Raw genomic sequence first — 14,563 nt, 5'->3', positions numbered from 1 at the left:
AGTCCGGGAAGTAAAATGACCAAACAGAGCTAGCAGTTTGTTTAAGAGATGCACATTTCAGATAGGGCCAAGCTCTATACACTATGACCCATATTACTCCCATCAATCATACACCAAAATAAAGGGAATTAAATGTTCTTTAGAAGAATAACTAAGATACACAAGGTGCTTTTTAAATAGCCTGTATAACTAGTGAGGAAATCCGGGAAAATTCTTTTTCTTTATGCACAATACGAAACTAGTGACCAACACCTTGTCTTTGTTGCTTGTGGTACAAAGTTGGGAACCAGTCAACCTTTTGTGACAATTCTAAGCCAATCGCGTTCATCGTTATATCAGAGGTATGGGAAACGCATGGAAACAAGATGCGCTGCTGGTGGCCTGGATTACGTAGAAAGTGGAAAGGTAGATAGTCTTTATTAATTATTTCTTTGTTTGAATTTCATGCATTGCATTTTGAATGAGCTACACATTACCGTTGACTAACGCGAGCTTAATGTTGAAAAAAGCAATAATCTGAAGGTAAGAAAATCATACCGAGTGACATATTTACTTCACATTACTTCTATGACCCGTTCTGACACCTGACCCTATCATTTTATAAAAGAGATAAGGTAAATAACTTCCAAACACAGGTGCTCGACGCGAGCTTGCTTTTGAGAAAAAAATAATAATCTGAAGGAAATAAATCATATAAAGTGACGAAAATACCTCGGATTACCCTCATGACCTGTTCTGACACAGGACCCTCTCTGTCATAAGAGAAATGGTACGTAACTTCCAAATACTTGGTTCCATCCATGACCCCAGATTTCCTTCTGCTATTTCCGTCTTTAAAGGCACACGACCATACTCTATGGCTTGTTTTATTCCTGAGATATTTTTCTATTCATCAAACCATCATTGACTTTTCTGCGTTATACCTAACTGAAGTTACGGGTTCCGAAACGTGCGACTTTCGCAAATTTTTTTTGTGATATATCTTTTTTCAGAACTTTTCATTGATAATTTTATGGATTAAATGTCACCTTTTGCTGTTATTTCAATCATTAAATCTTTTGCCAAATATTTGTATGTGCTGTTTTGTCTGGGTTTTTTTCTTCATTTTTTTGACCTTCAAAACATTTTACTGTATGGATCTTCTCACTTTTTGAGTTAGCTATTTGGACATTTAAACCCTTAAATGTACATATCATAAGAATTACAGTACTGTCAGAACTAGCTTAAGAAGTATAACGCAAAATCTGAGTTTCAGGAAAACTTTGGAGAAGTTTATTCAAATTTTTTCTGGAATTTTTAAAGTGTTATTGTGCTGAATAAGACACGTTGTTCTCAAACATGTCTGGAAAAAAGACTAATGATTTTAAGTCTGATTTGATGGATATCTATCTATCTGTCTCACTCTATCTCAGAAAACAAATGATAGTAATATTACATTAATTTGTTGTGGATGGTCTCAGATTATATCCTTTAGATCAAACCTTTACATCTTAAATCATTTACCTGTCACTTTTAGACAAAAAACACTAACAAAATGTAGGTGTTCAGAATGATTCGTCTCTGTTTAGACAACAGTTGACTTTTAGTGTGTGTGTATTTGATTTGGATATTTAACATAGCTTCCACATTTTTTCAGTCATATTGATACACTGTCTGCAGTGTGGTAGTTTATAGTAATGACTAGCATGGGGGGCATCATGCTGCAGACATGTAGCATGATGTCCCACCCAGTCACATTATTCTGACACCAGGCCAACCAGTCATAACAAAAACCTCTTATTGCTGAGCGCCTAGCGAGGCAGCTGTTAGTAGCATTTTTATAAGCCTTTGGCATGACTTGGCCAGGGTTTGAACCTGCAGCCTCCCATATCTGATGTGGTTGCTCTAACCACTAGGCCACCGGATTGTCCTAGTTACTTTGTTATTAAGCTGATGTCAATACCTCAGTAAACACGTGATTCAGTTACAATGATATATCGTAATGTCTGCTGAAGTGTGATAGAATTTCTATGGTATTACCATATAAACATCAGCTGTATTTTCCGCCTAAAAAAGAAAGGACTTGCATGTTTGAGCCATAAATGAAAATCTTATTAGCAATTGAATCTGATAGATAGGTTCATTTCATTGATAAATGGTGCTTATCTGGATTATTCTACTCCCTATATAACTTTGAATTAGCAATTGATATCTGCCTATAACAAATCATAACTTACCAGTATACACCTGTTTCACAATACCTTATGTGCCCAGTTACTACTCACCTTCATATGTTGTATCCCATTCTTCATTCTATGTATATTCCTTTGAATTGTGTTACTCATGTGTATATTTCCATTTGTTCTTCATGTTTCAATGTTACATATTAATTTTATGTGTTTATATGTTGTTTCCCCACATTCCTTCAGTGTTAATTCCTTTTGCATTCAGTCCCTCATATGTATATCAAATATTACTGTCATATTGTTGTACACAGCACATGCTAATGTTATTTTCATTTCGTCATTCAACTTGTACTTGTTTTAGACACTTTACGTATTGATTGTACTGGATAAGCATGTACATCACCTTTTTAGAAACTATAAATCGTAATATATTTTCTGAGTGCATACCTTCACATGTGACATTTGTGACAATCATCCTATATATTTTTTTAATAAAATTCTATGAAAAACAAAAAGAAATTAAAATATTTTCCACCAAACAGTGAGAAGTAATTAAGATAAAAAATAATTGAATTGACAGTAAATTGACAATATAATTGAACTGCTATTTTATTGATTGGTCATTTGATCATACCATTATGAACTCATAAGTTGTTTTGAGTGACATTATCAACTTTGAAGTCTGGTTTGTTTGATCAAGATTTAAATTGTATTAATCTTTTAGGCATTGAGCTTACAAAATGAGAACAGAAATTATCAGTCTATTTTTCTTTTCTTATTCTGGCATTTCTTTTCCTTGTATTCTCTAGGATATTATGAAACTTGCCTGCACGAATCCATTGCAGTATGAAACCTTGTATGTACTACATGTATCTGTAATACAGCTGACAAATTATGATAATTTATTTATGCAAAAGAAAATGTATCTGAGTAAATTCACAAAATATTTCCCAAATGATTTTTTGATAAATGATTGACCCATGTTTGATAAGCCCATCCCTACTTTTGAAACAGTACTTGCAAAACTTTATTAAAGAAACTTCATTCATGAACTAGTCAACACCCCTACCTATTCCACATCCCCATGCCCCAGTGGGGTCACTTGGGGTTATTGTAGGAGATATGCTGTAATAGAACATCTTGTTTTGCTTGGTATTTGTAAGACTATGGACTAGCCTAAAGTCCTATTTCAGAATGATGGCATCAGTGGCCATAGAAGATTGCAAGAAATATATTGTTTCTTTTCATAGAGATATATAAGATTTGATGACTGAAATAAATTCTTTCAGTATCAAGAAAATATTGAAATATATCATTAGAATGAGCAGAAAATGTTTTCTGTAAGTATTTGAGTAATCATTTTCCCACTGCAGATGTAGTTGAATTGAGTATAATCTTTTGCTTTTGTCTCTCTCTCTATCTCTCTACGTCTTCATCCATTCACACATCTGAACATCCACCAAGAAATCTATTTTAGCATGATTGCAATAAAAACCAAAACAACAGAACAACTTAAAACTATAAAATTTTGCTTTCTATTAAAGTTTTCACTTTTTATTAAATGTGGTTGGCCCTAAATTAAATGTATGCCTATCAGACTGTCAATATGGCCACCATGGTGGACATTGCTTCTTTTGATTGGATGGTTGTATCTACATGTGCAGTGGGTACATTTTTGTCAGTTAACTGGCCTGGTTGCTTATAACACGGTTCGGTATATAACGCGGTCGTGTTCTATGGCTCCCAACTGCCGTGTTATATTGGGGTCGCACTTGGGTTTTATCCAAAGTGCTTTTCATTTATTATCATTTATATTGTTAATCTTAAATAAAAAATTTACCATTATCAGGCCTCTAAGATGGCTTGCATTGTTTCCTGAATGGATGTTATATTGATATGTGTTCTCACTGAAAGACTTCATTTTATGTACCTGGTCCCATTATTTATTAGAACTTTGCTTTTGCAACTTTTAAAAATATTATTAAGACCCTAAATCTAATGGGGAAAAGATGGGAGAGATATCACATCTTCAAAAACAAGACAATGCAGGCAAATACCCTATAGAAAATGGAAAACTTAGCTCTACTTTAAAACTATTATCTATTGAATCTGTTTGAGAAAAGCCTTGTTAATGCAGAAGATATCCAGTTACAGTGCTCTTGTCTATTTACAGTCACTGTTCCATTACAGGCAATACAGATTTGAGAGAGATGGGTGGGGGGGAACCATTGTGATGTTGCAACTACTTCTCCTGAACAGATGGTTTTACTGAGAAAAAAAAATATTGTTAAGCACTTCTTTTTAGCAATATGTACATTTTGTTGCTCCTATATTAAAAATAATGCTGATTCAGCCATCAAAATGGCTGTCTTGATGGCCATTTCAAAATGGCTGTCTTGATGGCCATTTCAAAATGGCTGTCTTGATGGCCATTTCAAAATGGCTGTCTTGATGGCCATTTCAAAATGGCTGTCTTGATGGCCGTTTCAAAATGGTTGTCTTGATGGCCATTTCAAAATGGCTGTCTTGATGGCTGTTTAACATTGGCTGTCTTGATGCCCGTTTCAAAATGGCTGTCTTCATGGCCATTTCAAAATGGCTGTCTTGATGGCCATTTCAAAATGGCTGTCTTGATGGCCGTTTCAGAAGCCTTGATATGACTACTCTTGAATGGATGGTTATATCAACATCAAGGTTTTTCTAAAACACTATTACACCAGCATGTGTTTGGTTTTGATTGAAAATGGTGCACATCTAACCTCGAACGTGGCACCATTGCAAAAGTTTGTTATCATTACTCTTGAAGAACCAGTGGCATTAATATGGTGTTTTCACTAACACACTTTGCATTGTGTATCTGACCTCCAACGTGTCTGCCCTTTTGTGAAGGAGTTTGATAACCAAACCTAATTAAACTTCCTTGGCCTAGGTTTAAAATTATTGCCTTTTGTTCTTGATTTGAACTTATGAGCATATATATCTTAGACTTGGACATACATGTACAGAATTAAATTTTGAGCAGATTTTGTACATAGTTGTTTACAGATAAACAAGCAGTTATTCTGTCATCATTTTAATGTTAATGGTCATGTACTAGTTTTTGGGTGTAAGAACATAAATAAAATGTATCGATTTTTGTCCAACCTAGCTTATCTGAAGAAAACTTCAAATGATGCTTGTAAAATAGCTGGGGTATATTATAACAGTGTCTGAGACAAGTTCTGTTTGACCAACTAAAAATGAATGTGTGGTTCTTGTAACATTTGAAACAAAATAGGGTCGGTAGGTTAATACCAACTTTTTTGTCATTGTTGTTCATCAGGACAGATTGAAATGAAGAATCTTATACATAAACACCCACATTTGTCTTTCTGTGTACCCTGGCAGCCTACAAGAGGTCGTGTGTGTGCAAATTGTGGTGGCATCTCAATTATATCTATTTTCTTTATACTTTTTTGTATTTTTGATGTTCAGACTTTCTTTTAAACTTGCTCATCCCAATATTTCTTTTACTTTTTTATAAAATTCAATTTTGAAAATTTCTTTTTTCAGTCCTGTTCTTTGATGGGCAATTAAGCTAGTAAAATAAGCCTCATTTGCATCCTGGATTTAACTTTTATTGTAGTTACATCCCTTTCTTAATTTTTTTTCACCAGAAATTTTTGTTTCCTATAAAACATGTAAGGTTCTGTAAAAAAAGATATGGTCTGCAGAAAAAAAAACAGGGATGGTCAGGAAATCAGTACTACACATGCTTTTTGTATCTGGTCTTATCTTCTATCAGTAATAAAGTTTCAGGTTTTAGATCTGAGGTCTTAACAAAGGATTCTGTTCTGTACATACATACAGGTATTTTGTGAACAGGTTGACTCTAGTCTAACTTAAAAGAAAAATCTGTGTTGCCAAATCTGGTACATGTACATTGGGGATTCTTAAGAATATTTGAGATGGTTTCAGTAGCCAACAGTGAATACAGACACAGCAAACAGACTTTTATAATGGGCTCCAGGAAATTCATTTTAGCTGTAGTGTCAGTCTCTTTAAAAGTTGCAGAAAAACCTTCTACAAATGAAATAGGCATATTTCAACTGACAGGCTGATTATCTTTCTATATCCTCAAGCCAGTACAACACTTTTCAGCTTTTGCCACATTTTTTAACTTTTTGGACTTAGAATTTTTAGAAAAAAATCTTCTTGGTTTCATTAAAGAAAGTCTACTCAAATCCCAGTATGATGAAAACATTTTCTTTTTTGGGGTGTATTGCAAATTTTGTTTTTATTTTTACATTTTTGAATTTTCTGGAGATAGACTTTTTGATGAAAACATTTAGATGCCAAAGTAAGTCCTCAGGTGGACATGAAAATTTAGTATGCATGTTTATATACATATGCAGATGCCATGATTAGATTTTCATTCCATAATGGCAGTTTTACACAAGTTGACTAAATTTTGAAGTTTTTGCACACTTTTTTTTTTGTTGTGTACAAAACACAAAGCAAGCTTTATGTTGATTTTTCCTTTAATGATTTGTTGGAAATTGTTTTTTGACTAACATCAAACCATCTTGTATTCCAGACAGGTAATTACTGACTAATGCTGAGACTTGAAATTGTCTTCTAGTATTATGGTGTTCCTGAAAATCAGTCTTGATATAATTGAATAAATTGTTCACTAGTTTGTCTAATATATCATTGCAACAACACTTGAACTACAAGAGTTCACTCTGTTCGACTAAATTGCCCTGTTGTATTGCTTGTATATGGATTCATTTGTCATTCTTGGTGGGGGTCATACAGTTTTTTATGGATTGTGTTGTTTATTGAATCAATTATTGAGTGTTATTTTAGGATCCCTGTGTACTAAGTCCAGACATATTAAGTGTACAATTCAGGTGTGAATTGATAAGAATTTATGTGGTTGAAATTAAAATCATAAATTCCTTCATGCTATCTTGAAATGGGATCACTGACGTGAAGAGAAGAAAACAAGAACCCACATGCAATGCAGTGTGCTACAAAGGCTAGAACTGAAAGTTTTGTTCCTTTGAAAAAGTAAATCATTTTGATGAATAAGTAAAGATTTATGTAAGTTTACTTAGTTGCCCAAAATATTTTGTAAAATGTTTTCAAAACTTACAATGTGAAAAATCATTTTCCAGGTTGATTCAGAATCAAATATGGATTTATTCCACCTTGTAAGACTTTGTATAAATGCCCCCAAAATTCTGTGAAATGGTAGATTTTCTATAAGTATTTTGTGTGTATAAAATATTCAGTGCTTTCCCTGCATGTATATCCATGAGCAATGGGATTGAGTTATAAATTCAGTGCTGAAGATTTTTATGTTAGTAATTGGAGCCTATAGCAATGCACACATAAGGTAATATATGCAAATATCAGAACATGTTGTTCCACACTGTCTTATTTTTCTCTTTTTCATTTCAGCTGAAGTATGATCTATTCAGACATGGAGTGAATAGGTTTCTGAGCAATTTTGAGCATTTGTATTCAAGAGCTTTCTCCAGTACAGCAGTGTTTGCATTGGGAAAACTGGTTCTACAATAAACATCACATCACGTTAGATTAAGAGGAAGAAAAAGCCAGTCTATGATAAATGTTACAACTGATCTAGTGGAAGCCATTGTTACTGAGGAAAATGTCAAAAAGATCTGTCAGACCTCTTGGTCAGCTGAAACATATAAATACTTCAAATGACAAGATACCCAAATTTCCAGCCTTATCTAGTATACAGCATAACAATGGAATCCTCAACAAGGATTATGAACTTCATGGCAATGCTATGTCTTTGCCACCCCCTAAGGAGCCTGAAGAACCAAAACAAAAGTCTGTTGTAAAGTCAGCAAAATCAGATTCTGGTTCAAGCACAAAATCACTAGATCTGGTTGACAGAAAGGAGCTAAATGAAGCAAAGGTATGCATTTATAAGGTCCTGTCGAATCGTACCCTCAGATCTACCTGTGGGTTACCTGAATGCTAATGGTTTGGACTACCAAATTTACATTGCAACCAAATAGCTTAGCAGGCTTTGAATTTTAAAATTTACTGCAATGCTTTTTTAAAAATTATTTATTACTTCCATGCACTAATACATTTGTAGATGATAATGTAGTTGACAGTAGAACACGATCTATCAGAGTGATAACCCGTCTAGGTTAATACCAATTTTTAAAAACTTGTTAAAGGTGCCACAGATTTATATTGCAAGAACTTTGATATTTGTGGGTAAATGAAGGCATATTGTTTTTGTACAGCAGAGGAAGAAATGATGTGAAATTATTGACGTTTTTATAAAAGGAACCCATGTAACCTTTTTTCAATCTGTATGTATCATTCAGTGTGTATGTATCATTCAGTCTGTATGTATCATTCAATCTGTATTGTATCATTCAGTCTGTATGTATCATTCAGTATGTATGTATCATTCAGTCTGTATGTATCATTCAATCTGTATCATTCAGTCTGTATGTATCATTCAGTATGTATGTATCATTCGGTCTGTATGTATCATTCAATCTGTATTGTATCATTCAGTCTGTATGTATCATTCAATCTGTATGTATCATTCAGTATGTATGTATCATTCAGTCTGTATGTATCATTCAGTCTGTATGTATCATTCAGTTATACATTTTTATTGTGCAGCAGCTGATATTATTTGCAAACAACTGGAATAAGCTTCAAACTATTGAAGTGACTTCTTTCAAATGAGATAAGTGATTAAACCTACTCACACTCTCCATTCTCTTTATGTCGTCTGTAGGCCTAGCAGATTTACATCCAGTCACTGCAAATTTGATTATTAGTTTATATTGTGGACTGAGCTAAAGTGGCTTATCTATTTATATTTTTATATTTGACCAGTCTTACAATACAGAGTGACAACCATTTGAGTGCTAAAGGACTGATTATTTTGAATTTTATTGATAGGGGAGTGCATTTGATAAAGAATTTCCTTCTATAATAGAGCTTGAAATCAATATTCATGTACTTATTTTTAAAAGAAGAAACTATTGCATCGATTATTCTAGTTGAAAATAAAAATTCTCTTAGGTACAAAAAAAAAAATGAAAAATCCTTTCTCAAAAGAAAATCTTGACCCCCCCCCCCACAACCCTGATAAAAAAATGTTGGTCTGTACCCTGGACTGGTTTTAAGTTTAAAAAGTTTCATCCTTCATGTGTCTCATTTTCAGATATTGCTGATACATCTGAGATAGAATTGTTATTCCTCCAATTAGACAACATTAATGGGAGTGAAGCAAAACAGTGCAAATTTCAGTTCCTTCATACATAATTTCATTGTTATCATACACTTTAGTGTTTCAAGTTAAAATGTTGTCCTTCAGGCTGACTGGTTGTCCATTCATGTTACCAAGTTGGTTTCTGCACAATAACTTGGGTTTTTCTTCATCCATGGGTACCAGACTCGTTGGATAGCTTGCACTTTGGATAAGGAAGAACCCTATCGATTTTGAAATCAAGATTAAGGTCATGTGACTGAAAGAAAGAATGTAGTTTCTGCACAGTACCTTGGGTTATCAACACTCTTGGTTGCCAAGCTTTATGGATAGCTTGCATTTAGTGTAGGTAAGAACCCTTATGATTTTGAAGCAAAAAGGTGAAGGCCACTGACTGAAAGAATAAAATTGGTTTCTGCAAAATAACAACAGTTTTACATCAGACATGGACCAAATTTTGTGGCTGGTTTTCTCTTTGGATAAAGAAGAAGGTTGTGGTCTTTTTGAAAAAAGAAAAATGGTTTTCATTAATAACATTAGTTATACATCACAGATTTGGACCAGAGTTTTGGATCGTTTGCACTTTGGGTGAGGAATTTGGGGTAAAAGAAAAGGTTGAAAGTCAAGGTCACTGAATGAAGAAAAAAAATTTGTTTCTGCACAGAACATTTTGGGTAGCTACATAGAGAATTATGATGTCAGACATGCAATGCACCATTCATGATACTCTTGTTAATGGTAATTTCAGACTTAATTACTCACTTTTTCTTATTAAGACTAAGGGACCAATAACACCAAGATATTCCAAATTATCTAAGAAAGTCTCCATGGTAATATATACAGTCAGCTTTTGTGTCCGTATAACTGAGAATTCCTTGCTATAATTATACGCTGGATAAAATCTTTTCTACCCCCCAGGTCAGTGTTGCCAACTTTAAAGTTATAAAAACATACTCTCTCCATAAATATGCCTATAATTACATTGCACTTAATGCAGTAACAACTATGGTGGCAAGACACGAGAGAAAAATATCACTTGTGATATATCCAGTGTCAATATATATCCTAGGTCTTACAAATGTTAATTTAAATTTAGCATGAATCTCAAGATAGGTTTGTTTGTCTCTTTCACCTAAAGATGGTCAATATTAGAAATATTCTCTGTAGTTTGTTGAATGTATTTAGACTTAATTCTTGTTCCAGATGCCTTCATTGAACTAAGTAAATATTTGGTACAGACATCAGATACCTATGTATACGCAAGAAAAAACTATTGATTTGAACATTCATTGAAACAACTCTTGTGCTTACTCATTAAGGTAAGCATTGTTAGCCTCTCTGAAGACAATTTATTTTTTGGTAATTAGAGTTTTCTTTGACTTCTCTATCCATTGACTACCATCGAACTTATCTGTCAGAGGAGGGAAGTTTGACTACCTGGTTGTATGAAACATGGCATCCATGAACATTAATTAGTCCTTTAATTAGTAGAACTAAACATTCTTTGTGTAAAAAAACAAAACAAACCCATCTGCATGTTACTGATTAATTCTTAGAGCGGAAAAAGAAAAATTAAACTGAGGATGCAGTGTACGGAGGTTTGTCATACCTGATAGCTTTATTGTACCAATAATTTGTCTGCGTTTATCCTTAAAAATTTGGAATATCATGCAATTGAACTTACTGCATTTTTTTTTAGCAGAATATTCTTTTTATTACAAAAGGAAGATGCTTTATTCAATTAGAAACACAGTCTACCTACTTAATGTTTCCATTGTACATCGTGATCTTTTTAGAGTATGGAAGAACAAATGCGGGAAACCACTGCGGGAGATAAAAACATTTAGTTAGGACATTTGCATCTTAATGTATATGGTTACATTATATTACATTCAGATCTATGTGAAAATCAGAATAAATAAGACAACCCCTAACAAGACACACACTTAGACCCTTTTAATGCAAGATACACACTTAGACCCTGTACGTACAGGACACACTTATTCTGTGCATACAGGACACATACTTCAACCATATACATGCAAGACACACATTTAGAACTTGTTAATGCAAGACACACACTTACACACAGACCCTGTACATGCAAGACACACTTAGACCCTGTACATTCTGGACACACATTTAGACCATGTATTTACAGGATACACATTTAGACTCTTTACATGCAAGACACATTTAGACCCTGTACATCAAGGACACACATTTAGACCTGGTACCTACAGGGCACACATTTAAATCGGTACATACATGACACACTTAGACCCTATACATACAGGACACAACACTTAGACCCTATACATACAGGACATATGTAGATTGTATATGTACAAGACACACACTTCGACCCTATACATACAGGGCATACACTTAGACCATGTACATGTAGGGCACATGTTTAGATCCTGTACATGTAGAACACACATTTAGACCCTGTACATACAGGACATACCTTTAGACCCTGTACATGCAGGAAACACATTTAAACCCTGTACATGTAGGACACATGTTTAGACCCAGTACATGCAAGACACACAATTATACCCTGTACATATAGGACACACAATTAGACCCTGTACATGCAGAAGCACATAGACCCTATACATACAAGACACACTTAGACCCCGTATAAATGGGGCATACACCCTGTACAAACAGTTTGTATATGCAGAAGACACATTTAGACCCTGTATATACACAACGTACTTAGACCCAGTATATACAGGACACACACTTAGACCCTGTATGTACAGGTCACACTTAAACTCAATACATACAGGACACATTTAGACACTGTACATACAGGACACAAACTTATACCCTGTACATACAGGACACATTCATAAACGACACACTTAGACCCAGTACATTCAAGACGCACACATAGACCCTGTACATTCTGTATGCACACTTAGACCCAGTACATAAAAGTCACACTTAGACCCAGTACATATAAGTCACACTAAGACCCAGTACATAAAAGTCACACTAAGACCCAGTACATAAAAGTTACATAAAGACCCAGTACATAAAAGTCACACTTAGACCTAGTACATAAAAGTCACACTTAGACCCTGTACATATAGGACACACTTAGACCCTGCACATAAAAGACACACTTAGACCTAGTATATAAAAGTCACACTTAGACCCAGTACATATAAGTCACACTAAGACCCAGTACATAAAAGTCACACTAAGACCCAGTACATAAAAGTCACATAAAGACCCAGTACATAAAAGTCACACTTAGACCTAGTACATAAAAGTCACACTTAGACCCTGTACATATAGGACACACTTAGACCCTGCACATAAAAGTCACACTTAGACCCTGCACATAAAAGTCACACTAAGAACCAGTACATAAAAGGTCACACTAAGACCCAGTATATAAAAGTCACACTTAGACCTAGTACATAAAAGTCACACTTAGACCTTGTACATACAGGACACACTTAGACCCTGCACATAAAAGACACACTTAGACCCAGTACATACAGGACACACTTAGACCCTGTACATACAGGATACACTTAGACCCAGAACGTACAGTACACACTTAGACCCTGTACATACAGGACACACTTTGACCATGTACATACAGGACACACTTAGACCCTGTACATACAGGACACACTTAGACCCAGTACATACAGGACACACTTAGACCCTGTACATACAGGACACACTTAGACCCAGAACGTACAGTACACACTTAGACCCTGTACATACAGGACACACTTAGACCCAGTACATACAGGATACACTTAGACCCTGTTCATACAGGACACACTTAGACCCTGTTCATACAGGACACACTTAGACCCTGTACATACAGGACACATTTAGACCCTGTACATACAGGACACACTTAGAACCTGTACATACAGGACACACTTAGAACCTGTACATACAGGGCCAAGTAAATTATAAGAATGCTAAGATTAACTTGTTATGGTGTGCATCTACTATTGATTGCTTTTGCTAACATGTCATCGGAAAATGATCATGTCGCAAAGGAAGCCAGCAGGGTAACATATTTTTTTTTATACAGTTCCTCAAAATTCCTACTAAAATGGGTCAAAACAAAGTTAAGAAAATATTATGTTCATAGTGGAGACAGCAGTCTAAAACTTTGGCTGTACCAATTGCCCATGTAATCACTGACACACCAAACATATTTAGTAAGCTGAATAAATTGACATGCATATTGAAAATGTGAATAAAACATCCCAATATTTTCTTCAAAAATAAGCTTTAAACATAAACTGAAACATTGTAATGCCTCTTTCTCTGTTGCAGCCAATGTTATGCATGTACCATGACCTGTATAAGATCAATATTATGCATGTATCATGACCTGAATAAGATCGAGTTATGCATGTATCATGACCTGAATAAGATCAGTGTTATGCATGTACCATGATCTGCATAAGATCAATACTATGCATGTATCATGACTTGAATAAGATCAAAGTTATGCATGTACCATGATCTGAATAAGATCAATACTATGCACGTATCATGACCTGAATAAGATCAATATTATGCATATATCATAACCAGAATAAGATCAATATTATGCATGTATCATGACCTGAATAAGATTGAAGTTATGCATGTATCATGACCTGAATAAGATCGAGTTATGCATGTATCATGACCTGAATAAGATCAATTTTATGCATGTACAATGACTTGAATAAGATTAATTTTATGCATGCATCATGACCTGATTAAGATCAATATTATGCATGTACCATGACCTGAATAAGATTAATGTTATGCATGTATCATGATCTGAATAAGATTGAGTTATGCATGTATCATGACCTCAATAAGATCGAAGTTATGCATGCATCATGACCTGAATAAGATTGAGTTATGCATGTACCATGACCTGAATAAGATTAATGTTATGCATGTACCATGACCTGAATAAGATCAATAATATGCATGTACCATGACATGAATAAGATCAGTGTTATGCATGTATCATGATCTGAATAAGATTAATGTTATGCATATATCATGATCTGAATAAGATCAATGTTATGCATGTATCACGATCTGAATAAGATCAATGTTATGCATGTACCATGACCTGAATAAGATCGAG

At 34.4% G+C, this 14,563-nt stretch overlaps 1 protein-coding gene across 1 annotated transcript in view; it reads left to right on the top strand.

Annotated features, from left to right (window-relative positions):
• The first annotated feature begins 344 nt into the window (after window positions 1-344).
• Window positions 345-14,563, top strand: part of LOC149775072 (uncharacterized) — a 40,668-nt gene continuing 26,449 nt past the window's right edge. Inside the window, exons 1-2 of the mRNA XM_089943094.1 lie at window positions 345-405; window positions 7,611-8,097. Of these exons, the coding sequence (XP_089799220.1) occupies window positions 7,822-8,097 (276 nt within the window). The 5' untranslated portion in view covers window positions 345-405; window positions 7,611-7,821. The remainder of the gene's footprint in view (window positions 406-7,610; window positions 8,098-14,563) is intronic.

The sequence above is a fragment of the Sinohyriopsis cumingii genome, chromosome 19, assembly GCF_028554795.1.
Source record: "Sinohyriopsis cumingii isolate HCF-2022 chromosome 19, ASM2855479v2, whole genome shotgun sequence".
Lineage (NCBI taxonomy): Eukaryota > Metazoa > Mollusca > Bivalvia > Unionida > Unionidae > Sinohyriopsis > Sinohyriopsis cumingii.
The sequence above is the reverse complement of the archived record's forward strand: the minus strand, read 5'-3'. Positions and strand labels throughout refer to the sequence as shown.